This window comes from Xiphophorus couchianus, chromosome 3, assembly GCF_001444195.1.
Source record: "Xiphophorus couchianus chromosome 3, X_couchianus-1.0, whole genome shotgun sequence".
Classification (NCBI taxonomy): Eukaryota; Metazoa; Chordata; class Actinopteri; order Cyprinodontiformes; family Poeciliidae; genus Xiphophorus; species Xiphophorus couchianus.
In genome coordinates this window covers 18,998,734-19,026,460 of record NC_040230.1, presented here as the reverse complement: position 1 = coordinate 19,026,460, position 27,727 = coordinate 18,998,734, and the positions used below count along the sequence as shown (strand labels likewise).

Sequence of the window (27,727 nt, the reverse complement as noted above, 5' to 3'; positions counted from 1 at the left end):
TACATCACGCACGAAGCTGACACCCTCGAGCGCACCAGCACGTGCCAGCGCACGGTCTTGGAATAATAAGCAAATAAGTGCGCGCGGCCGCGAACTGTGTGCAGAAGTCATCAGTGTGTGTAACGGCGCGTCGCCGGGTTGCCTCCAGCATCACAGAGGAGACCAGGCGTTTCTGTGACTCCGTAACTCCACCGAGCAACAAACAGGAGAAGGTCCCATGCGCAGCTCTCCCGCCGGGCTATGCCTTCCCCTACTCGGGAGGACGGAGCAGCTCCAGCTGAGAGCCGCGGAGGGGACGGCCGAGGTCTGGTGTGCGCCCTGGAGATGGAGCTGACGAACCGCAGCCTGTCAAGCAAGATGGACTGCGTCAGCTGCGACGAGCTGATAAATCGAAACTGCGCGGACTCCCCAGAAGTTTCAGTGCCGCTGCCTCCCCTGGGGAAGCGGGTAACTCACATGGAGGGAGACGACCTGTGCAGGCTGATAGACAGAAAGTTTCTGACAGAGGACAAGAAACGCCTCTGCGCGCTGGCTTTGGGCACCGCTTTGGTGGGGATCTTGCTGATGATAATCCACGCCGAAATATGCCCTTATGTTTACGAACCGGTAGGTTGCACACACAGTCCACTACTGTCAGTAAGGAATTGATTCTATATGACAAAACCTCTCATTTCTAATCATTTGCTTATTTTCCGAGCTTGGTTCTGACATTACTTCCATTCTTTATGCCCTGACTTTTCCTTTACTCAGTTGATTGAACTCGTGTATATATTAGGACAAAATAAAAGAATGTCCACCCTGCCTTGAACATATTGGAAAGCTAATGATGTCCGTATATTTGCGTGAAAGTGTCACGTTGTACGACATCAAACAGACATTTGATCTCTGAAATCAAGAGGATGTACACCGATTCAGGGAGAATAACATAACATTATAACATTTGAATGATTTGTGCAGTTCAACAATTCAGCTTCTTAAGATCTGAGTTTTGTAAATGTGGATACATTTTGATTCTCATAGCTAAGGAGTTGTCAAGAAAACAGAAAAAGCAAAAACAAACAATGCGCATTGGGTAAATGCTCCACTTTCAGTATTGTGTTCAGCATCACTTTCTGTTTTTGACTTGAAATACAATAAAAACTGTTTAAAAAGTAAAACAAAAAATACTTGCCAAATCTTTTCTGCCCTGACTGTATTGTAATTAGAGGGTTAATATAATATTGCATCAAAACCAGACGGGCAATATGGAATTAAAAATGTAACACAAATAATTAGTTGCCTTTATTGCTATCATAATAAAAAGTAATGACAATAGTTATTAGGAAGCTTGTTGTTTTTGGAAGTAAGCCTATCAAACCACATGCAGAAAACAAATTCTGTTCTAAAAGATAAAAACTAAACCACACAAACGGGCTACTCCATTAGAATAGATTAAACTTTGCCAAGTTTCATAGTTCAGTGAAATTATAATGGTTCCTGTTCATTTGTACTGTAATTTATATGGCAATTAAAACATAAAATATAAACTAAAGTAGCTGAGAATTGAAAGAAATTAATGATTAAATGAACAGTATGTTAGTTGCTCTTAGAATTGAACGTTTTTCACATAACAACATGCAATAGCACTGACACACTGTTTAATTTAGGTTTTTGCTGTTGGTAAATAGTTTTGTATGAGGTGGCGCCATCAGAGGATTTATGGCGTTTGGACATCTGACGATCGGTTGCATTCAGTATTTTAACTGTGCTGCTGAATAATTGTTTTTAAGCCCATTTTGAAATGTCAACACGATACTGATGCTCTCAGGAAACCATGGACTAACAGTAAAAACAGCAAGCTCAATCATACAGACAGGTTTAGTGGTTTGGGAACATTGTCATTTAGTTTGATTCTTTTCACAGTATATTTTTCACATTCAGAATAGATAATGTGATAATTGCCGTCCCCTAATGAAAACAGACGAGTTTTTGATTACGAAAGTATTTCTTTCAGTCTTGTTTTCCCTATTTACTAAATAATAAGATATCACCCTGACAGACAATGTCAGTTGTAGGAAGAAAGTGCAAAGATGGTAAAACAAAAAAAAGCAGAAAAGTTAGATGGTAAGAGGTAGAACAAGTAGACAGAGGACAGGATGAAATGAGGTGCAGAGGACAATAAAGAGAAACAGAAAGCAAATATCAGGTAGAGTGTTCAATATTCCCAAAGTTTTCCGCTACAGACAATTAAAAGTTAACAATTAAAAGCAACAGGATGGAGGACCATCAATAAAATCCATCATACTGGCAACTTTTAGACAAAACGAGTCTCAGATTGTAGGAGATATGATTTCACCATATGATTATACAGCCAAACAAATTATTGGTTCAAACATCATTTTGTCTGTTTTTTATTTCATATGCCAAAGTTTCATGTGAACTGGATCAAAAACAGTAATCACAGACAAAAACAGCGTTCTCTGCTGTTTAAAAATCTTGAGAACAGGATTAGAGTCTTCTCTCTGTAACTTTCAGAAAGCAACATTTTTCTAACTTGGTCTGCTTCGAGTCTAGAGACTTTGATTTTTTTTTTTACAAGTTTCAGTTTCAAAGATTATATTCAATGAAAAAAAAAAAACAACTCCAGAAAATCCACTGTAACATTTTTTTCCTGCTGTCATAAGGAGTTTCCTGATCAGCAGGCAACATAAACCCCATGCAGCTCGGCACTAGACTCTGCACCTGGGCTTTGACCCCTTCTGACCCGCTGATTAGTGAGTCTGTTTCCAGATCTCCACTTTGGTAGCTCAGCCTGACATTAACATGCAGATCTCATTGGATAACAATGCCAGGCCACACAATCAACCAATTATTAACCCCCCCCCTCCCCGTCCTCTGCCCTCCACCTTCTTAGCAGCAGCACGCCAGCTCAACATGTGGAAAAAAGTTCTCATGCGAGCCGCAGAGCATCCGACCCCCTTCGTCCCGCGAAGCGGCAGTGATTGATTACAGTGTCGAAGGGCCCCACGTTTCCAGCAAACATCAGCCACACGTCTTTGAGCGACTCGGAGGAAGCGGGGAACCCTCATATACACCTGATGCATTCGTTGGGGGAGTTTGGAGCCAAAGACCTGACTGGCAAAAAAATCAGGCTTTTATTTTCCAGTTCAATATGTACAGAGAACAGGTGTTATCCAATCATTCCTGAAAACAGTCATAAAACTGTGGTGGTGGAAATGTTGATGCACTGGAAAAGTGCTCTGTTGCACAGTTAAAACTTACTATTTTGGAGACTCTTCATCGTAATACATTACATGATATCCAAGTCATGTCTGAGAGCTTGACTGTCATGGCTCTTTGTCAGTAACAACTACTTCACAATGCAGCAGATTTGCAGTGTCTTAGTCTGATTTTTTAGACAGCAAATAACCTCATTTCTAAGTCTGCTGCAGCATACTTTTGGGACTGTTTTTTCAAAGATATCAGCAGCCCTCAAAGTTATATTTGAGCATACTTTTACATGGTTTTGCATGAAAACAGGTCTATTTATGTCACATTTTTCCACACTTTACCTCTTCCCCTGCAGCAAGATTGTTAACAGCACTCCAGGCTATCTTTCCACATCATTTAGTTTATAATTATGGTGTTTGCATGACCAGTCTGAACAGTCTCTCTCCATTCTGACTTTGGCTGTGTGTCTCACAATGAGCGTGTGCTCCTGTTTGTGACCTCGTGTCATCTTTTCTTATAGTTTCCTTTGAAAAGCCTTTTACGGTTTTAAACTCCACTTCGATTGGCTGAGCAGACCTGACGGATTTCAGGGGGAAAGTGGATCATTTTGACTCGGACGCTTGTGATTCCAGACGTGTGGCCTCATAGTCCTAAATAAAATGAAAATTAAGGCAGAAACCAAAATCAGCCGCTTCAGATGTTGAAAACGTGACAGCTGCAACAATGTCTGAGGCAGACATGACACACTGTTTACAACGCTTTGCCAGAATAATCCATGTACCACTTGAACCTTCTCACATTTTTTTCACATTACACCAACAAACTTTAATGTATTATGTTGAGATTTCACATGATAGAGCAACACAATGTAATTCACGATTATACTTAAAAAGATTTTAGATTTCTTTGCAAAGAAAGTCTGAAACATGTGGCATGAATGTTTATTTAGCTTCACTATAGAACCCCCTGCGGTAGCAATTGCTACCTACACATTGCTTCTACTTGCTAAATAGCATACTTTTCAAAGCATTTAGCAATATTGTATTTTGGCCTATCATCACATAGCCATGTATCACTTCCAAGTTTGTACACTACAGTGTGCTGGTCTATCACAAAACACTTTTTTTTTTTAACGGTTGTGGTTGTGATGTGAGAAAACACAAAAACACTCAAGGTGACGAAACCGCAATTTTTCAAAACACTGTAATCAAAGGTATGCAAACGCAACCTGTGGTGAATCATGAATTCACATTAGGTGGGCCCACATTAGGTCTGACAAAAGTACTACAATACGCACAACTAAACTGTAAATTCACACAAGAACATAATTTCTATGATAGGGAGAATATTATGCTGTTCGATATACAACAGCAGAATTTATCAAGCTATCATCCAAAGTGTCTTCACGTCTGCTGACACCTTTTCTTCCATATTTCACAAAGCAGCTGCTTTACAGCCTGTGATGCAAAAACAAGAATTTCTGGGACGCCATCCATTGCAAAGTTTATAAAATCATTTTTAATGTAAAAGTTTTATTTATTTTTAGATTTTTTTTTTCTTTTTGCAAGATTTGGGAGCTTTTTAATGATGGTGTACATACTTAGAAAATGTATGTCAAATGTTCACTCTTTTGTAATACACCCACGATTTTAAAACCATAATGTCATTCAGTGTGAAAACATTTTGCAAAATTAGCGAATCCTAAACCATTGTGTAACTTTGTGTCTCCCTGATTACAGATGAGTCTGTTCTTTAGTGCACAGAACAACTAGAACGGGGCCGTGAGACAGACCTGTCCCACATGTGGACAGCCATCAGGGAGATTTTGCTGAACTGCATCTCAAAGCAAAGTGCAGAATTTATTCAAATGAGCTGCAGTGCTCATTTGTGTTTATAAAAACAAAGCATACACCTGAAACTCTGAACAGTGTTAGACTTCTGTTAAGGGTTAACTCCTGCACATGGCTCAGTGTTTACTGTAGGCGTCTGCAGTACCAAACTATGTTTGAGTTTTGAATTTTGCGGAGCGGGGATTAGAACAAAAAAAAAAGTTTGAAGTTTGTTTTTTTTTGCTTGCTTCTTTGCATGACTATGTTGATGGTTAAGAACTCTCTTAAACATAAATTATAACATTTAATATAATGTGCATGATAATTAATCTTAAAAATATCCTGAAAATCACAGTCAGTTTTGGGAGTTGATACTTCAGATATCACTGTTTATACTTGTTTGTTCTGCTTTTAGTGGTTTGATTTCATTTTTGTAAAGTCATGTCCTGTGTGGTCACTCCTGCTTACAGTGGTTTGTCTTAATGCCTTTCACGGTTAACCCAAATTTGCTTTACTCATCTTAAAAACAATTTTTTTCTAAAAGAAAACTGCTACATAAACATTTAAAGAAACTCAGCAAAGTGTATGCTGTTGTCTCTATAACGGCACTCGGCAAAATGTTGAGCTTTTGTGAAATCTCCTAATTAGTTCTGGATGAAGCACAGACACGACGTGGATGCTACTGGAGAAACTGTGGAAAACAACGTACCTTGCCAACGGACGTCACACACTACCACCGACACTCTTGGGCTTCACAGAGTTTGAAAGTTGGCAATTTTCTTTTTAAGCGTAAACCACATCCTGTTTAAATCTTCCACCGAAGTTTCATCCTCTACTTTGGGATGCATGACTCACGGGTAAAGGTGCCGTTTAACCTGCTGTCATGAAGCAGTGCGGCGAATCCCTGCTTGGTTCCTCCTTCGGCTTGCAAACCGACCCTAGCGTGTGCATCTGTGCCTCCAGCTGTCAGCTTCCTGCTGTGGAAAGTATTCCATTACAAGCATGCTGGTTTCAGCAGTTCAGTTCATTATACAATCATTTATTCCTTTTTTCATTAGAAACAATTATTGTAAATCTCTGCCCAAGCTTCACGTGGAAAGACAATGATCATAATGACTCCTGTTGTGTTCTCTGAGCAGGAACAGAAGAACAATCAGCTCAATTTGTTCTTTTGTGAAACTTTCAGATACTACAGGTAGATAATATGAGCAGAAATAATGCAGAGCAGTGATCCACAAAACAAATCCATTCTTGCATTGTACAGGCAGAGGTGGAGTTAAGCAAGGCGTTACCTAGGAAGTTGCCAAATTGAACATTCTTAAAAAAATGTTTTGAAAACACAATATTTTTGTAGCATTTTATGTCTTCGGAGTTAAGTTTCCAAAGACACATGAATATATACACTGTGAGGCATTTTAATTGATTTAATTCATTCGAAACTATTTATTAACAATTAGAACTTTTCCACCGGAGATGTTCCAGTTTTTAACCATGACTGATGCTGGAGCCAGTTCTGTAAAAGAACCGGTTTGCTTTTCCACCTCTTGAGAGCCAAGACACAGCCACATCATTAAGTCATTATCAACAATTCATTTATTCATTGCTTAATTCTCCCCAGTGTTTTATTCAGTGTTTTTGTGAAGGTTTGCAGTGCACGGAGAAAATGTATCGCTAGAAATAGTACTATTTATTTCAGTAGCTCTATTAATATCACCAGCTCTGTTCAGGAATACTGCTCTATAATCAGTCCTGATCAGTTTAAATCATTGACACCAGCAACTTAAAAACAGGAGCTGAGCACAGCTTTCAGAGCAAAATTTATTGACACCACATAAAGATAAAAAGCTGACAGAGTTAAAGGACCAAGTTGGACATAATTTCACTAATTGTAAACTAAACTGCAGGAAAACAGGAGACAGTAATCTTATGTTATTGTGATGCTATTTCGACATTTGGTCTTGAAGCTTTCGATGTTTAAATCTGAATGATTGAAAAACAAAACATCCTAACATTTTGACTGGCGTCTCCTCTGGCCCAGTGGCGAAGCTGATTGCTGCTGAGAAACGCAGAAGCTTCTGGTCCTTCTACTGGTCCACTCAGTCTCTCAATATTTTCTTCCAGTCAGTGTTTTATCTACCAAAAAAACACTGATGTGGGTAAGAAAACCATATTTTGTCTTCTGCTGGGGACGATTAATGTTAATTGATCGTCAATACTTTAAATGAAGCTGAATTGTTTTGGTTTCTTGACATGTGAAGTGGTTGTCTTATTTTCTGATGTTAGATTTAATTAAGTTATCCTTTTTGCAGGGAAGCTTCAGGTTTACGGTTCTTTGTTGGAAAGCTGTCCTTTCTGCACTCTAAGAAATGGTCCTTCTGTTTGTCCACATTCCCTCTTGGCAAACAGTAACTCCAGATTGTCAGATGAAAGAAGTTAATAATTTCCTCCTTGCTGCATATTGTTTTCAACAGTGCTAATGGGCCATTTGGGTAGACTGACAGGTTAATTTCTAAGTATGTGATATCTTTAGATACACACTGAAATGTTCTGCCACTGGGACACGCAGGCTTTTATTACAAATCGTACAATTTTCCAGACACGTGCAAACAGTTGAAGCACCAAACAGCTTAACAGTAACCATATGGTAGGTCATGTCTTTAAAAAAAAAAAAAAAAAAATAATCAGCCTCCATCACAGGCAACCTCAGCCTTCGAAACGCAATATATAAAGCTTTTGATATGTATGACCTGCCTTTCCCTCTTTTTCTACACACATCAGAGCCATGCAGTCTGAAGGGAAGGGAAAGCAATAAAATCACAAACTGTAAGGTTAGCTTGACCTTTACGGTTTTAGCTGCTTTTTACAGATGTTAACACGCCCAGTTAGCAGTAAAAACAAAAGCAAAACAAAAAGACAAAAAACAGGGAAATTAGAACAATCGCTCTGGGTTTTGGAAGTTTGAGGCTTTAAACGTGATAAAGGTGCTTAAGCACACAAAGCTCTTATGATTTATATCAAGAGTTCAGTGGTAATTTAGAAAATTAGAACAAAGGGGAAGTAAAATATGAATAATTTCTTTTGCTATTTTGTTGCAAAGTGGAAATCTTTTTCAGCATACAATCCCAACTTTCAAAGTTCACATACCGCTGTTGACATCAGTGCTCTTTTGAGCTGGTCCAGTTGCATTTTTCTTTTCATTCTAATTATTTACATGTTAAATTTCTTCTTCAAAGCGTTTACTTGTATTCAGCAGCAAAATAGTGGAGTTATGCATGAGAAATCTGTATGAATTTTAAGAACACTGACAACAGTAAAACAAATGGAAGTGGCTTGTAAAAAGGACCAAGTTAGACTGGAATGGTCCAATTTTATTCGGTTGTTACAAAAACCAAGTTGCCTCGTCGATGTGTTCAATGTCTCAACAATGCTTTATTACATGCTACTTTTGCCAAGTTGTTTTCAGGCAGACAGACTTATAATGAGCCCAGTGCAGAATAAACGACGGCCATCATTCCAGTTGACATCAAGAGAAACAAAAGAAAAAAATACCAACTTTGGCTGTCAGAGAGAAGTTGTTTGGATAACCAAGATCACCAGTTAACTATTCAAGGTGATGCATGGAGAATGTCCTCATTTTACCTGCAACAAATATGTACAGGCACCAATCAGATGGAAATATTCAGACAGGTGTAAAATCTGATGATCCTGGCCGTCATCCACAGCCGCATCAAATCCGTCTCATCCAGACTCTTTGGCTTTGATGTGTTCGTCCATCCAGAGCAAACCCTTCACACCTGGAATATATCAGCTAACAAATACTTTGTTTTAAACAATGCTTTGCAATAATATTTGGAGCCATTGCACCAATTACAAGTTGGCCATCAATTGAAGGCTGAACACCTCAGAATCTATCTCAAAACATGAAAATTCGGTGCCTCTTGCGATGTCACCAACCTTAATAAACTCAAAACTAGACTACCATTTATTTTATCTGCAGTGGAAATCTGCTTTTGCTATCACTGTGTGCTTGTTAATGCACTGACTAGTAATGTACAGCACATTCTAGTACCTTTAAATAACTGCGTAACAAAAACATTAAGGGAAATAAACTAAATAAATCTTTTCTTCTTTCTTTGCTTAATCTCATTCTGTTGTGTTGTCTTTGCAGGGCTCAAAAGTGTCCTTGGTAATCAACTGCTCCATAAGCCTGTCCACTGGGTGTCTCCTAATCCTCATCATAGCCTTCCATTACAAGGACATCAGAGTGAGTTCCCCTTGTTTCCTCTACTTGGTTGCTTTGGAATGAATGTTCATTTTTTTAATGTTTGTTCCAAATTAGCTTGTTTTGTTTGAGATCCCTCATGACAATTGTTTTTAAGGAGCTTTTGGTCCACTGGTGATAGCTTCAACGTTGTTCCTCTGCCGTATGAGTAAAACGAGTCTGGATGGGAACATAACCCCGCATGGAGGAGCATTACGTCCCGGCTGTGATGTCGTTCCAGTCCACATGGCTTGCTGTCGCAGTTTGTTTAGCCAGTGTACCTGAAGGGATTTGACTGAGGTTAAACTGAGAAAACATTTTAGTCTTTGTCCTTAAACAGTTGCAGCATGCTTGTTCAGTGGAGAACTTTTAAAGGCAAAAGCTGTTTTCCTTTTGGACTGAGTTTGTTAGCAGTCGACTGGGTTCCTATTCTCGCTTGCATCTGCCTGATAAACACGAGGCAAAGTGTGAGGAGGAGATAAGGGAGGGAAGGTTGAGGGTGGAAACGTAACTCTTTAAAATGCACAGCAACTTTTCATTTCGATAACTTTAGTAACCCCTACGCTAGTAGAACAACCCGTTTTAGAGGCTTTACTGAGGACAAATCCAGACATGTAGGCATCAGTGAAGGTGAGGCAATCATTTAAAGAGGAAAATCATGAAACGCAGCACAAAACAAAATAAAATAAAGAAGAATAAAAAGGAGAGAACTGAAATCAGATATGAATTAGGAGGCTGGATGTAATCTTATAACAGAGGAGAATAAAAATTAAACAAACCTCATTAGTCACAGTGAAAAAAGCAAAGAACCGCAGCAGGACTGTGGTTAAGCAAAAGCAAAAGTTGAATTAAGATGAAGAAAAACCCACAATCATAGCACAGCTGTGACGTCTTTCCCCCTCTGCCATAAACACGTTATGATTGTGTGTTTCTCTTCTTATATTAAACATAAAAACTCAAATGGATGTTTGTGATCCCTGAAAGAACAACTTTTTTCCACTTTATAGACAAAATTATGGCAGCACATCAAATTCCTTTGCCACGGGTTCTACGACAAAACAGGCAACATCCTGTTTAAAAATACAGTATTGGTTAAAAGTTTTAAATTACCCCTCATTTGAAGTTATTTTGCTTCTTTTGATTTTTCCTTCCTTAGTTTTTTTCTAATTATTTTTTTCTTGTCTGCTACTGTGGTTCTTTTGTTTCCTTTCTTTGCTGATACCTTTTTTATTTTTACATTTATTGTGTTTTGCTACTTTGTTACTGATTTTTCTCTGTTTAGTTAGTTAGTTGGTTAGTTGGTTAGTTGGTTGCATTCTTTTTCCTAAAGCCCCTAAAATCCATTTGGAAAAGTTTCTTTGGTAAAGAGTCAAAAGACTTGCGTTAGAAGTCTTTTTTTAAACTGAATGAATCAGAAGTTGACAGGAAAAACTAATTATTTTAAATATAGTTAGGGACTGAAATTAAATGTATTAGGAGGCTGCTAAAATCTAAAAAAATATATAAAAGACCTTCAGAAAGTGAGGGACTTTGGATCATGACCACTGTAAAAGATTATAAGAGATCCTGGCTGCCTGAAAGCAAAATACTAAGAGATGATAAAATACTTTAGACTTTGCATGTTATGCTGCAGACTTTTGTTCAGCAAAAGCAAAACAGTTTTATTAATTCCCATGTTGCCTTTTTTAATTTTCACCAGTTTCTTTCTCTGTCTGTTCCTCCTTCTAGCTGTTCATCATTGATCACAAGGAGGTGGACTGGAGAATAGCTATAACAAGTCACAGGGTTCTTGTGATCACCCTGGAGCTGTTGGTTTGTGTCATCCATCCAGTTGGCTCGTACTGGGAGGTGGACCTCTACGCCAACTCCTCCTCCGCTGCTCCTCTCTGTATTTCCAGTCACCACGATAAGGGCCTGCTGGACATGGAGCTGCTGCTGTCCATGCTCATGTTCCTGCGCCTCTACCTGGTTCACAGAGCCATCCTGCTGCACAGCAAAGTGCTCCTGAGCGCCTCCTACAGGAGCATTGGCTCGCTTAACAACATCAACTTCACCTTTCGCTTTGTTCTTAAGGTACTGATGAACAAACATCCGGCACGTACGCTGCTGGTGTTTATCCTCCTTTTCTGGCTCACAGCGTCGTGGATGCTGACGTTGTGTGAGAGGTAAGAGAGATGTGTGCGTGTATAAAAAGAAAGAACTTTCTCTTCCAACACTAAAGTTCTAACATGCAAATGATCTCTTCGTTATCAAGACCTGAAATTATGAAAATCTAACCTCAAGCCTGCCAAACCACACACCATAGATTCTGCTATGATAAAGCCAAACTACAAAGGTCTGTGACGAACTGAGATCACCTCAAAAATCTGATACTAGCAAAATATAAATATCTATTATTAAAAGGTGGCAAAATTATTTTTGTTGCATTTGTTGAACTTTCCCACATTATGTTACATTACAAATATTCCTTTATGCATTTTATTTGGATTTATGTGACAGACCAAGACAATGTAGTGCATGAATGTCACATAGACGGAAGGTGATGCATGCTTTTAAATGGCACCACTTTGTGTTGAAAGTACAACACATAATAAGAGCAAAGTAAGATAATTTCTTGCTACATTACTCACACATTTGGGTGCAATTTCGTGAGATGTAAAAGACGTTTAAAGTGTTAGAATATTTTTACTAGACACAAACACTGTTTCCTCATCTCCAGTCCTTTACCAAGGTTAAGCTGTCAATTTCTTTTTCACTGCTGGAAATTGGAGCACTTGCAGATTTCCATGTCATATACTGACTTGCAATAACCTTCCCAACAACAGAAATGGAGGAAATCAGGATGCCTGCTGCACGGCTGTTTGATGCACAGAGCTTTAGGGTTGCATCTGAGGGGAAATGTGTTGCTGATATTTGGCTGGAGATGAACCGACCTGGCTCAAGTCCAACTGAGTACTTCAAGATTGTTCTAAAGTATCAAATCCAAAGCAAATACTATGTCTGAAAAAAAGATCTCTCCCAGGAAGGTTCATGCAAATTCTCCCAAAATTCAAAGCTGTTAGGTCTAGATTTAAATATTTAAAATAATTAAATTGTTTAACTAATATATTTTGTTTCTGGATTTCTGCTTTGCGGTACTTTGAATTAAAATGAATAGGTGGTACAGTTCATAATTTACTGTATTTACCTGTATGGGATCACAGATTGAACTTGATTTTTAGATTTGACTTCATTTGAAAGACAAATTAAATTTTAATTAAGCACAGTTTGCCATATGAGTAGTTTATAGAAAATGGTATCACCTTTGGTCAATTGAGCCAATGTAGTGAACTTCAGTTAATTATTCATTATAAGTAGTAATTTTATTGTTGTTTTCTTTGTTGTTCTTCTAAGAATAGTTTTTCTGTGCGAGTTAAAAAGCCTAAGTAATCCTCTGGCTGTCATGGTGTGAGGTCATTTGTATATTTAAAGCTTAATGAGAGGTCTTACCCAAACCAATACTTGTTTTGCTTGTCAAAAGTAACATTAGAGCTGAAAATGATTGGTGCTTTGACCTCTAAATCGTTTCATAATGAACTACTATGCCAAATATTCCCCACACTTGCCGCTACCTACCACTTACAGGAGACAAACACAGTGTCATACATACTTTTCCTTCAAATTTATGTGGACTAGAACATGTCCAAGCACATGACAATGCAGACATTTTTGTCAGTCTGCTCATTTTAAATTTGTCATTTGGATAGCAGTCTTCAGATTATTTGGAAATTGCCATACAACCTGTACCAAGACTGATACCACTCCTGTTTGGCATTATGTTCACCCACACCTCTATATACCAAACCAAGCTAAAAAACAAAAACAACAAAAAAACAGACAGAAAACATGTTTTTATGGAGATAGTCCCAATTGCTGATGATCAGTTAATCCTATGGTAGAAAGAAGGGTGTACTTAGTGTTTTTTTTTTTTTTACCTATAACTGTATTGACAGTAACTTTCTTTTTTCTCTTTGTCGCCATTACACTTTGCATTTTTCATAATTCTTAAGGTGTGTGCACTTGTTCTTTACAATGTCTTTCTAGTTTATGATGGTAATCGTTCCCTTCCTTCACTGATAAGAGAGTTTGATTAGTGAACCCTGCCTTTATTCAACATACAGGACTCTGTTTGCTCTAACATGAAAACACACACAGAAAGTGATGGATTCCTCAGCGCTGAAGAATCAATCAACTCTGTTATTTTCCGATTAATTTTATTCATGCAAATGTTCCTTAATGTGAGTCCAACTCAAACAGAGACAATAAACAGGGTTATATTATCATATAGTATTACTGAGCATTCTATAAATATTCATCAGGTCTGTATTTTCATTTGGTTCGAGATTGACTAAATATTTTAACCTGCATTACTTAAAAAATGTGCATCTCTTCTAAAGGTCTTAAACTTGTTTTTTTCTTAATTTTATCAGAGAAGTTGGTCAGCTGGCAAATCCACAGACATCTATATGCATAAATCCTTTTTATATAAAACTCAGTTGGTAGTTTTTATTTTCATTACATCCAAAATTACACGTTTCCTTTGTTGGAAGGACTTTTTTTTTTTTTTAGGAATTTACAGACACCTGCCATAAAAAAGAAAATAATTGTGAAAATATGATTGGCGATTATAAGCAAAAATGATGATAGAAAATACATTTTAAGGTAAACTCTCCATCTCATCTGTCAGTCACACCTCCTCCAGTCTCCATCCTCTCATCTGCAGGCGGTCCGAGTCGCTGACGACGGGCCAAATGGACACTGCCTTGTGGCTCATCGCCATCACCTTCCTCACTGTGGGCTACGGAGACGTTGCACCCAAGACCAGCTGTGGCAAAGGGGTGTGTCTCTTTACCGGTGTCATGGTAAATAGATTAATTTCTTCTTCAGATAATGTGCCGCATGATAAATACAGGAGTCTTAAAATGATTAAAACAAAACTGCGATACTGTGGTTCTCTTCCACTGGTTGTTATATTTGTTCCAGAAGAGATAAAGTGATGCTTGACTTGATGAGCTTATCTTTGTTTCACTTCTCTGTTTATTAAAAACAAAACCACTTCTAGCTTCTGATTTGCGTTGATAACTAGCCTGATAGTTATCAATGTGCTGATTCAGTTGGTTATGCTGCACTTCTCCAGCCATCTTCCGTCAACTTCTTTTGCTTTTGCATGACCCCATTGAGGCTGTGGCAAAATGCCAGCAAAAACTTCTCCGTTTTGTAAAAAATATGAAAAGCTGAAATAAACAGAAGTAGTTGAAGGCTATGACTACATTTTAGAGCGAAATAGTGTTTCTAGCTGAAAGTATGTGGAAGCATTAAGCTGTGAAAGAGCGCAAGTTTTTTTGGAGAATTTTTCTGAAATTATGGGGTTTTCCATTCATTTCAAGGGGACTCGAGGTGATCACAAAAAGCTGAACATTACATAAACAATAGAAGATATCAATATCTAAAGAAATAGCAGTGATGTCCTGAATGAGTAGCATATGGTTAAAATTGAATGAATGGAATAGCACCAGGGATGCAGAAATAGTTGAATGAAGGAACTCAAGGGTGAGAATGCCTGCAGTGGGCTTTCATAAATAAAGAAAAACCTTCGTTTGAAGTGATTTTACTCAGTAAAAGAACCGTTCACAATATGAAGCAATTGCTTTTACAAAATCACCACAATTCTATTTTGCATTAATTCAATTTTGTTGAATTTATTCTTCACCAATAATGACTCTTTTAATTAGCAATACAGGATGTCCTTTTTCCACCGGGGTAGAAAATATAACATCATTTTCTAAAACAGAAGGGAATTTTTTTTAGCCATTATATGACTGGTAAGACAAACAAATGTCTGTCTTACCAGTCATATAATTATAACTACAAGGCGTAATTATACTCCTTGTGATTATACAAGCAATATAATTACTCCATTCCTCTGAATTGTTTTGTTGTATAAAACACAAATAATTAATAGAGATTAAAATAAAAATAAAAAATGATTCCTTTATTGCTTTCTTGATATGGCATTTTATCAATCTATCCTCAGGCTAAATTTATTGCAAAGAATCTGCAACACAACCTGAAAAACAGCTTGGAAAGCCAAACCAATCATTCAGACGTATCTAAGCATTGTACAGGCTGCTGTTCAGACCAGCTTTAGAAATTAACATAAAACAATTTCCTCTATGAATAGTTTAACTGCATGTCCTCTTCACTTTTCACCTTGTAGCTTTTGTCTGGCATTAGAGTATAAAATGCTGCCATACTACAACTTGCATATGTGTTAATTTAATTAACATAATTAATGTGATAGTTTTGCAACATAGATATGTACGTTTTACCTCCTTGTTCAATTTTTGCTATAGAGCCTTTCATCTGTTTTGCTGGGACTCAAACTAAATATTTTCAGCTTTGTTCCAGGTTTCTTAGATTTATTCTTCTCTGGTTTGTTTCACTCCTTCCTTGCTCCGTTACAGAACATTTCCCTTCTTTTTCTGTTTGATTTTTCCTATTTCATTTGGAATTGGATCTTTGAATTTCTTTCTTTTGGCAGTATATTTATTCTGTGCTTGGAAACCAGTTTTCTTGGATACATAAGGCTTCTGCCATGAATGCATTTTCTGCAGCACGCTTCCCAGCTGTAAGTTAACTCACTGTGGAGGAGGACACCAAACATATGAAGTATTGTAGCTTTGCTCCACAGATGGTCTACAGTTAGCTGTCTTTTTCTTATTTGAGGGAACAAATTAAAGGGTCCCAGTGAGAAATCTTAAAAAGCAATGCAGCTCAATTGTTAGTTAATACTGTATGATCTTATTCTTAAACATTTTCACATTTTGTCATGTCACAACCACAAATTAAAAGTATCTTAGTAGTTTAGAGTCAAAGAAGTATGATTTTGAAGTGAAAGTAAAATAATCCATGATTTTCAACATTTTACTCATAAAAACATGATTAGCTGAGTGAGTATTTGCATTCAGTCAGTACTTTCTAGAAGCACCATTTTCTTCTATTGTCAAAAATATTTGTTTATCTAGCGATAGAAGTCAAGCTCAGTCAGAGTTCTATGTGTTTAACATCATTTTTCCAAGTCCTGCTATAAATTATCCATTGTATTTAGATCTGGACTTTGACTGGACCATTCTAACGCAAGAATATACTTTGATGTAAATAATTTCTCTGTAGTTCTGGCTGTAAGTGGACTGTCAAACGTCTTCCCCAAACTTGCAGTCTTTCTATGCCAGGTTTTCCTCCAGAATGGCTTCGTATTTATCCTCATTCATCTTTCAGCAACTCTGACGAGCCGAAGGGAAGCATCCCCACATCTTGATCTTTCAGTCGTCATGTTTTGTAGTTAAGATTTTGCATTCGGATTGATGCCACATGTTAGTTTGGTGCCACACCTAACAATTTATATGGAGACTGGAAGGTTTTCTGTTTTACTTATCTGAGCAGAGCACCTTCTTTTATGATTGTTGTGGTGTCCCTTACATGGCGTCAGCCAAACTTCAAATAGGATGTCTTTTAGAGTTCTGCCAATGTAAGGTTTATTCCTGCTGTTTTTCTAAAAAGGTTAGCTTTATGAAGTTTCCTAACAGTAGTCCTGTTAACAGATTCTTCCACAGGAACATGGCGGCTCCTCCAGAGCTAATATGGACCTTTGGGTTGCTGACAGGAGATGTATGCTGTCTTGTCTAGTTGGTTTACATGGGAATAGCTTCATAAGTTTGGGTTGTGCCACATTTTTTCAGTTAGCAGATGGTGGGTTGAACAGTGGTCTGTGAGACCCTCAGTGGTTTGGATGTTGTTTTATAGCCTAAATATGTTTAGATTAACTCCATCTTTTCCCGGTCTGCTCTGCTCTTTGGTCTCCATGGACATTTTTGCCCACTAATGTTCTCTAACAAAACTCTTAGCCATTAACAGCCGGATTTATTCAAATCACATTGCCACACCTGGATTTTGAAGGAGGAAGTTGCACCAAATCTGGGGTAGCAGAGTAAAGGGGGCTGACAAACTATCCACACCACACTTTTCTGGTTTTTATTTGTAAAATATTCCAAAAATCTCTCATATGTTTTCTTCCAAATCAGGCAAAGCTTTGTATTCTCTTGTATAGCACATAAAATCCCAGGTAATTCGAAGATTCTGGCTGTAACTTGACGAAATGTGAAAAGGTTAAAAGGGGGGAATTAATGTTTTTTTTTTCTTATACAAAAGAGAACTAAAGCTAATGTTCCTATGATAGCAGGTGTTCAGAAAGGTCGGGAACAAAGTTAAAGATTAAATACATATGTGTAATAAAACAAGAAGACGGTACAGCAAGACAAACATTAAGTCACTGACGATGAGGTGTGGAGGATTCTGAAAAAGCGACACACTTCTCTGCCACCTTGAATTCAAGTTCTGGATGTGTGGTTCTGCCACACATCCAGAACCACCACAGGGATTCAACTAGATCAGAATCCCTGTGGTGGTTCTGGATGTGTTTAGACACCTTTGTGACAGAGTGGAAAACAACCACTCTGTATCTCATATTTCTCCATCTGCCTTGTTTTATAAGTTTCCATTAAAAGAGAAAACTTTCCACCATATCCATTTTTACCAGGTTTATTGCATTTGGCACCACTACAGCAGGAGGGTGTGCAAACCTGTGCCCACTGTTAGAAATTTTTTTTTCCCGACTCCTACCGGGAAAGTCCTGGGAGTTATAGGTAGTGATGCTCACACCTGTAATATGGCTGGAAGCTATTCTGCTCAGCACTCCTGCAAAAGATTGGTCTGCAGCTGTTTCCAGGGGTTGACAACTGTGTGTACAATCCATTGCTGTGTGTAGATGGATCCGACGAAAGAGTTTCTACCTCCAGGGTTTCGCAAACGATGTGATGATGGATATTTGGTGGCTGCTGAAGTAAAGAATAAACATCTTTCAAAACTCTGCCCGAACGTTTCTTATGATCATGCTTTGTCTGTCCTTCTTCCTCTCTTTCTCTCTCTGTTGCAAGCCAAAAAGCAGAACACCAGGTAAAAACTGGTTAACTCCTATTAACTATTGTGGACATGAGCTCAGTGCATTGATGTGTGTATCTGTTCTGTTTTACATCTTTTTGTGTTGTGTTTGTGAATGGATTTTTGGAAAACTGCAGATCCTTGTTCAATAATAGCAGGTTATTCTCAGAGGAAACCACACAATTATGGAGTCTTAGACTTCTGTTTAACTACAAAACTTCTCTTTTCATGAATATAACTTGATTTATTAGCAGTAACCATTAAAATACGAGGATCAACATCAACGTCAATGACTAGCTCAATTCCTTTGAGGGTAGCATCTCAAATACTAACATGGTAAAGTTACCATAATTTTAATGGGTTGGTGTTCTTACAAAACTTAAATTATTAACTGAGGGTCTGTAGTGAAACCAGCGCTAAATGGTTTTTTTGTACCTTTTTGGGTTTCAGGGTGTTGCCTGCACTGCTATGCTGGTGGCCATCGTTACCGAGAAGCTGGCGCTGAACAAAGGAGAGAAGCATGTTCACTTCTTCATGATGGACATCCAGATTTCTAAAAGGGTTGGTTTTTAACTCTCCTTCAGCAAATGTGTTCAATACCTCAAACATTGAATGTATAAAATAGCAGAATGTGCAGCAGCCAAACTTGGTAAAAAAAAGGAAACAAAACACTGAGACCCAGCGGTGCTACTGCAGCAGTAGGAGGGAATAGTGTGGTGTTCAATCAATCAATCAATCAATCAATCAATCAGTCAATCAATCAATCAATCAATCAATCAATCAATCAATCAATCAATCAATCAATCAAATTTTATTTGTATAGCACATTTCAGTAGCAAGGCATTTCAACCTGTATATCAGACACAGAAACACAAAGTCATCAAGTGGGGGGTTCTTGCTTTTGCATCCATAAAAGGTTTACCAGTTACACTCCTACTGTGTTATATGGAACAAAATACCTATTGATATTTTTATTCCCACTCACGCTCACAATCACGCAGTTTAAAACGATGTAAACAGCTTTTCAACGGGCTTCCGGCACGAGGCTCCGTACACCTCTTTCACAGAATTTCACTCTGACTCCGTCGTCCCTCACGGATTTTTGTGCAATACTATGGTAGCTGTTAGTGTCTAGAATTTACAGGGTTTCCGTTTTGGGCAATGACCCTCAGTCACTCGCCGTTTTGGGGCCTGGAGGGTTGCTTTTATTTAAATGACACCGTCAATTATTATTAGATTATTAAGAACAAAATGTTTCATGATCTATTAAATGAATATGTTAACAATTAAAACTTCCTCTTTTAGAAAAATCAAAATGTCCCAACTAGTAATCCATACATTACAAACATTTGGGCCCATATTTTCTTTTTCACTATCTCATAAGTGTGACCACTGATCGTTCTCAGTGGTCAGAACCGGTTCAAACAGTGATGTGTTGTGTGAGTGTGTGTGAAGAAAAAAAAACTTCTTTCATCCACACATTCAGACATTTGTCATGTTTTCCTTTATTGTTATGCATCATTTTACTCATAGTCATAGTAATCTTAACATTTTCTACTACAGTACATATATAAACATTTAAATAATATTGGAATACATTAAATACATGGATAAGTGATTACTACATTTTAAGAATTGTTTAATACATAATTAAGAAATAAAATGTGTGAGTCATAATTTAAGGATTGAATTAATTTCATGTTAATTTCACCCCTATTCATACTATTCAAAGTTAATTTAATGAAACGAGCAGGTTCCCCTTTCCATATTTCTTCAAAACAAGAATTATTGTTTTTCTTCCTCTGTTCATCATTTAATCTACCATTTTCTTTATCTTTTTATCTTCCCGATGAGGAGAAGATATGTAACCTACCCAAAACTTATGTATCCCAAACTTGTGAGATAATGCACTAAAAGGAACATTGTGTCTGTCTTTGTAGTTGTTGTCAGCATCACGGGAACATTGTGTTTTAATGCTACTGTAAATCCAGATAAGTTTGTCCTGAACAGTTTTTTTTTTTACAAGGCAATGTTTTTAACAAGAAAAGACTGATTCAGCTAAAGCACAAACACATCTGTTCATTTGATAGGAATCGATTCAGTCACAAAAAACTTACAAAAACCCTCCAAGGACTCTTAATCTACAAAACTGCTCTGAACTACAAAATGTGTTTAATTTTGACCAAAGGTGTTGACTCTCTAAAAGCTAATCAGATATAAAAAACAATACAAGAGCCCTAAAATGATCCTACACCCATTATTTAAAAGAAATATATTAAAGTTTCGGGAAGTATGCGTCATTATTCTGTTCTGCTTTTGTAACTTTTCTATTCCTTAATTGATACACACATGAGAACAGGATAGTGTGAGGGGGGGATAAGGGAGGAAGATGAGGCCTGCCAAGTTCTTTAGAGCTCTTTCAAGGCGTCAAACAGAGGAAATAATCTTATCTCTGACAGGAAAGAAGCTTCAGTCAGTTTAGGTCGGAGCAGGACGGACAGGAAACTTAGCTTACTCTGGTGTTTCTGTTAAACGTGGCCTGCAGAGGAATTTGAAAAGTGGAAGCCTGTATTTTAAATTGTTGCTTGATTAGAAATCAGAGTTTTAATTCAAAGGGACTGATTTAAAACCCTAAGTTGAAGAAAATGCAGATTTATGACATCATAGTATTAGCATCTGCTTAGGCTTTCTAAGGAGAGCTACTTCTCCTCGCCACATGCAGTAGCGGCACTGTTTAGAGAATAGAACCATTTCCTCTCCTCTCGTGGCTGCATCCTGTCTCTAGGTGCATCTCTGTGCGTGCCCATGCATCCTTCAGAGCTATCACTAAAGGGAAAAAGGGAAGACATCCGGATGCGGACACTGACAGGCTATATTAATAACCACCTCAGTAGGGCCGGAGTGACATCACAACAGGGTAGTTGTAGCGATTTGTGCCGGAAAACGAGCTGGACGCAAATAGAATCACAGTGAAGAGTGCTGCAAGACCCGAAGGTGAGCCGTTGGGTCTTGTGACATTAAGAAGTTTAAGTTATGGTTCTGAAATGTTCACCAAAGAGAGAAAGTGTGAAACAGGAAAGACTATCTGAATTTAATCAGCTGCCTTAGATCCGTTAATGTCCTTTTTCAAAGATATGAGGAAACTGCTTAGCATATTGGTCAACAGTGTTTTGTAAAAGTCATAATAGAACTATATGGTGTTGACATTTTATGTCATAGACTGTAACAAAGTAGTGCTTAGTGGGGAAATAGACGGAAAATTATTCATGGTTTTCATATTTTCTACAAATAAGGAAGAGCATTAAATAGAGGAGCAGCTGAACGGTAGCTTTGAGGGAGCTGCAGAAACCCAAAGCTCAGAATTTGTGGAGATTAATGGATAAAGCTAACTACAAGACAATCCTGGAAGAAATCCCGAGGCTGCGAAAGACTTGGGACAAAGTTTTAGTCCTCAAGTGCTGGTGACCCACAACTTCTAGGTGTGTCCCTGTTCTAACAAAATGGAGTCAAACAGCTTCCTTCCTCATTAGGTGGTGATTTTCTGCAAGGTCCTATTAAAGAGGTAATTATATGATTTAGGTGTGTTAAAATTCAAGACAGCTTAAGGCTACAGAGCACCGACTGTCGGGGACTGTAGACCTTCTTGTGTGGATGAAAGCATATTCATAAATGAAAGTAGCTTAGATCTAAATCTGGTCTGAAACATTTGGTAAGATCTGAAAATTGCTTCTGTGTCTCACTGAGCTTGAACTACTTTGCAAAGAGTAAAGGGTAAAAAAATCACTTTCTAGTGAACACATACACACTTTTTGAATCACGTTTATTCATAAACAAATGTGAAAACTATGTATCGCTTTCCTTCTTCACTGTTCACAATTATGCACTACATTGTGTTGGTCCCACTGAATATATTGAGGTTTGTGGTCGATATTTGCAAATATGGGACAGTTAAAGTGGTTTAAATGTGTTGTGCAACATGTCAAAGATGGACTGACATTATCTTAATGATCTTATCATTTTGTCTCTGCGTTCTAATACAGATCCGGCATGCTGCTGCTAATGTTCTGAGAGAATGCTGGCTGCTGCACCGTGCTAGCCCGGCGAAGGGCAGCCGGGACGAGCATCGGCGACACCAGCGATGTCTTCTGGAAGCCATCAGAGTGTGAGTCGGACAGTGGTGGCAGTGTGTTCAAACCTGGGCAGGAGCTACAGGATGATGGCGTTTGTATGCCTTGCAGTGTGTACTTTATGGACCATTAACTTGGTGTCAGCACCCTGAGTCCCCAACTGCAATGGCTAATTTAGATTACCAATGAGATTGACTTGCAAGTCTGGTGTTAGAAGGACATGTGTGAACAGGAACACACTCTTCTTTTGAGCCCAAGTCAAAGTTCCTGCTTGCAAGTGACCAATTAAAATCATTATTGGTAAAACATTCGTTCCTAAAGATTCACTAATCAATAATACACTGAACACAGTTTTGTATTTCTTGTGGAAATAGAATCCCCAAACTCCGAGAACAAGTGGATTGCACAAGCCAGGAAGTTCAGAAGTGTGATTAAGAGCTCCATTATTCTGTCAACAGGAATACTGTACATGTGTGAGGGCGCTCTGCGTTAGCATGCATGAAGGGGCCTGTGCTTCCTGTTTCAAACTGGGCTGAACCATTACAAATAAACACCCTGTGGAAAGTATGAGAGCGGGAGGAACCTCCACACCTCGGGAATTACTGTCTACTGTAATGAGACTCCATCACCTCATTATGTTCTCGGCCGCCAAGCACCGATCGCAATATTGGTTTCCATAAATCTGTTTTCTTTGTACTTCTGCTTTCGTCCATCTGTGGAGCTAAATTTATCCGTTTTCCGCCTCTGGCAATGTTTTACAGCTGTTTAACAAACTCAGCATGACCCTCTCCGTGCTGATTAGTGGAATACTCGTCAGCATATTCTTTTCCCAAACCGGACCGTCTTGTGCCAGGACTGGTATATTTGTCCAAAATTGGGACGCTGTGTCTTCAGATGAGCAATCTAGATCACTAACTGGAGCTTTTAGACCCAAAACATGATATTACTGGCTTTAGATGAGGACTTTGAATCCAAAAGAATTTTTTTGTGCCATAGAAATGACTAATTTGATCCACTTCTGTCTCTATGTGCAACACAATGAATCATAAAATACAAAGGTGCTTATGTTTGAAATACCTCTACATGACTGATACCTAACAAACATGGTTTTTATTATTATTATTTCTCTACAGATTTCGACATTTACGCCTCAAACAAAGAAAACTGAGAGATTATGTCAGTGAGATGGTGGACCTCCCAAAGGTAAACGCCAGCTGGAACATTCAGTAACTGTTTTACATCACAGATATAAGAAACAATGCATGTATCTAGTTCTCTTTATTTCTAATCAGGGTTCAGATGCTTTTTGAGAAAATTATATAAAACAGAGAACCACTAATGGATAGTTTCATACAGTGCATTTGATTGAGTTACATGGAAAATAAGCTGAGGGTTAAACAGCCCACAAGTATGGAAACTTGTAATTTGTCTGCAGCTGGCTGTTTAGCTCTCTGAAAGATATTCAGTGAAATCAGTTCACTGTATCCTTTACTCACTGAAATCTGCTTAACATCATTCATTCTGAGTGCAGAACCAGAGGAAAATACTAAAGCAACCTCAACAGAAAGAAAACATTACAACCTGACTGCAAAAATAAGTAAATGGATCTCATTAAATTAAAATTTGACTGTAAGGGTGTTTCAGTAATTCAGTTAAAAGACATTAAAAGTCCTACATTAACACAGACCTATTGCACACAAAGTTATATATTGCAAGCATGTTTTTATGTTGTGAGCTTGAAATTCTGCTTCTGAAATGAATGTTGTGTAAGATCAATGAAAAAAGGGGAGTTTAATAGAGTAATATCAGCTTACTGAAGAGCAGTATGGTCTATATAGCAGTAGGTAGTATATAGTGGATTTAGTTGAAACTCATTTTGTATGAAATACTGCATCAGTGCAGCTTGGCATGAAGGAGATCAGTATGTAGTTCAGCTGAGGTGTTAAGGAAGTCCAGGTTGTCATAGCAACCTGGACCTCAGCTCATCAACATTCTTGAATCTGATGTTCCTTCTTCATGATCTGTGTGGGTGCTTTTCAGTCAAACGCTGTGATACCGTAGTAATTACAGCAGCTATCGGTACTTTTGGCAGAGTGGGCATGTGCCAAGTCCTGCTGGAAAACAAAATTAGCATCTCCATAAAACTTGTCAGCAGGGGGAAGCATGAAGTACTCCGGTCCATGTCTTGGATACATCTGTGTGGTGGCTGTCTGTCACCACTCCAGCTGCATTGCAAAACTTCTTTGTTTCTCCCAAACTCTTAAATGGACTTTGCTTTGCAATTATTTTAAGGCTGCAGTTATCTCTGCTGCTTTTGCATCTTTTTGTCCTAAACTTCTTCCTTCCACTGAACTATTTATTGACATGCTAAGATAAAGCTTTCTGCAAATAGCAAGCTCCTTTAGCAATGATTTTTCATAGCTTACTTTCCTTCTGAAGGACTCAATGACTGTCTGCTGGACAATTGCCAAGTTGGCTAAGACATTTCTGTAATATCAACATTTCTAAGAAATTTAATTTAGGATTTTAATCTAGCTTTAAACTAAATCTACAAAATATGAGGTTCACTTTTAAAACTGAAATAAATCAACTTTTTTTTAAATTAAATTCTAATTTAATGAGACGGAGATGCGTTCCTGTTTCCACATTTCATGTTACAACTCTTCCAAAATTAATTAAATTCATCCTACTCCCCTGCACTCATTAAAACTCCACATACTTCATTAGGTCAGCGTGACATTTTTGCAAATATATTTTAAATTCTAAGCTCAGAAATCACACTCATTTGCATAATACCGTTGCAGCATTTACATTCTCTTGTCTTCTTGTTTATGATGCCTCAGGTTTAGAGGCATAGATTTGAAAAAAAAAAAATAATAATTAAAGTCTGGTGTTCATGCCAAAGAGTTACATTTTTGTCTAATCGGACCAGAAAGTTATTTCTCGTGGTCTGATAATCCTTCGCATGTCTTTTTGAAAACTCCAGCTGGACAGCCATGTGCCGTTTATGAAGGAGTGGCTTTTGTCTGGACACTCTACAAAGACTGACTGGTGCATTCCTTTTTGGTCATTAAAACATGAAACCAGCTAGTTAAGATCCAAGGCAGGTGGCAGATTGTGGTAGAGAAAAAGTTAGCATCTCCATAAAGGTTGTCATAGTTTCTTGTGCAACATATTTTCCTTCCACTCAGCTTTCTATGAAAATGCTTGAATACAGTGCTCTGTATACAGCCACCTTCTATAGCAGTGGCCATTTATCACTGGCCTATTTGCAACTCTCAAGCCGTTAGTCTTCCCACTGAGTTTGTAGTAGTTTGATCGTTGCTTACATGACTCATTCATCAATAAACGGGTGGATCTTCAAAGTCCTCTTCAATTGAATTAAGTTTTAGAAACATCTAATTGCAAATAAAAGTTATGTTCTCTTTAGCTGGGGTTGAATTTACTCCATTTTGGAATAACAAAACGTGGAGAGAATGAAGCACTGACATTTTATGTTATAATATTGTTTTTTTGTTTTATTTAAACAAAAAAAACCAATAAAAATATGTGCATTTGCTTTGTACACTGGTCTCCATCAGATGCAGATGATCATGTGTGACCTCAGCGCCAACTGGAACAACTCCTATCGAGAGCTGGAGCAGAGGATTCTCTTCATGGAGCAGAAGCTGGACGAGTTGACTCGCTGCTTCCAGCAGACCTCAGAGCTGCTATTTGAGGTCCTACGTCACAGAAACCCTGAGATCAGGTAAACAGCACTTACAACAGCAGCTTGTGACGATGTCGCTGCTGCTGCACAGATCTGCTGATAACACACAGACGGCAGGATGTGGTAGCTGAGCCGAAGTGAAATGTTCCAGCTCTGGTAGAAAGTAGAAGGTTTTTTCACTGTATTTCCTTCTTTTGCAGGTGACATGGCTGCAAGCACTTTTTTTCCTCCTACATGTCGGTGTCTGCAGCATTTCCGTCTGCAGCACCTGCAGGTCCTGGCTGCCCAGAGCTGCTGGAGAACTGCTTCGGTAAACATCTCATCCACTGGCTCAGCGCTGCACACGCCGCTCAGTGACTCATTCTGTAAAGTTACAGATGAATTACATCTTCAGAAAGTCTGACTGTCAAAGTTTTTTGGGAAGTCTGCTGTGCTGTGTGGCAAATGTATTTTTGACAGTGCACAAAGAACTGATCTAAAAGAACTGTAAATTACATTATATCAGCAAAGTTTGTCTAAACTGACTTTTTATGAATAATTATTGCTACATTATTCCTGTGGAATTTGAGATATTTTTAGCTCTATTTTATTTTTTGTGGTAATTTCTATATAATTCTCTCTAGGTTTAAGGAAAACCTCAAATTGCTTTTTTCCTTTATTTTTGTTTACTGGTTATTTCTGTGCTTTCTGTTTGCAAACATTTAAATTTTGATATCATTTCTAACAAGTGCTATGGTCTTATTATTTTTTTCCTTGCTCCCGAGCCATTTTTCTAAGATATGCATCCCAGAACACAAAATGCAAGATTAATCACCAAGACTTAAGAGAAAATATTTATTTATTATTTTTTACATAAATCAGTAGGAACATAAAAAGCAGTAGCCACATTTGATACTAATATTGTCTGATGAGAAGCTTGGCTTAGAGCTGCTTGAGTAACTCGATGGCTCCATCTAGTGGTCAAGTGTTAAGTAAGCAACGTGTTTATTCGCGTTGAACTTAATAATAACGAATCCAGGTCAGCTTGTTCCTTTCCCAATTTGTTCAAATGTTTTTCTTAAAAGCTTCCACCCCCCCCCAAAAAAAACTTTAATTGGGAGGCTTATTATTTTTCTAACAATTTTGAAACAACAAAGCACAAAAGTTGCCTTATAATCCAGCAGTACATTGTTATTTCACTGCTTTCTTGTCATTTGGACAAAGTTAAATCATTTCTCTTTCAAAACCTACAAACCAAATGTATGAAGTCTGGACTGATTTATCCTATGTTAAATAAAGATTTTCTAGACTGTACTTTTTTTTTTAAGTCATAGTACTTTATAACAGATTAGAGATCGTTATGATTTGCTAATCCACTTTACAAGTTATTCAATATTGTAACTACCTGAGAAATTCTACTTATACAAAACAAAAACAATTATCGACCTGCTTTTCTTCAGTATTAATTCTTACTAAAGTATAAACTGGATGTGTTATTGACATACTTAAATAACAAAAAGTTAAGTGTTTCAAGGGGGAACTTGATTTAACTCAGTTTACTTTGAACTATTTGGAC

The 27,727-nt window shown here is 37.8% G+C and overlaps 1 protein-coding gene across 1 annotated transcript; it reads left to right on the top strand.

Moving 5' to 3' along the window:
• The first annotated feature begins 58 nt into the window (after nt 1–58).
• Nucleotides 59–27,239, top strand: kcnn4 (potassium intermediate/small conductance calcium-activated channel, subfamily N, member 4). Its single transcript, XM_028012647.1, has 9 exons — nt 59–606; nt 9,208–9,303; nt 11,029–11,465; nt 14,063–14,201; nt 18,787–18,897; nt 22,377–22,498; nt 23,597–23,666; nt 26,045–26,211; nt 26,373–27,239. Exons 1-9 carry the CDS (start codon nt 241–243, stop codon nt 26,374–26,376), a joined length of 1,512 nt encoding a protein of 503 aa, XP_027868448.1. The 5' UTR covers nt 59–240; the 3' UTR covers nt 26,377–27,239.
• Nucleotides 27,240–27,727: the final 488 nt, after the last annotated feature.

Coding starts and splice junctions, on each gene's coding strand:
- kcnn4 (XM_028012647.1), top strand. CDS start 241: ATGCCTTCCCCTACTCGGGAGGACGGAGCAGCTCCAGCTGAGAGCCGC. Junction 14,202..18,786: donor GTCTCTTTACCGGTGTCATG/GTAAATAGATTA, acceptor TTTGGGTTTCAG/GGTGTTGCCTGCACTGCTAT. Junction 18,898..22,376: donor ACATCCAGATTTCTAAAAGG/GTTGGTTTTTAA, acceptor GTTCTAATACAG/ATCCGGCATGCTGCTGCTAA.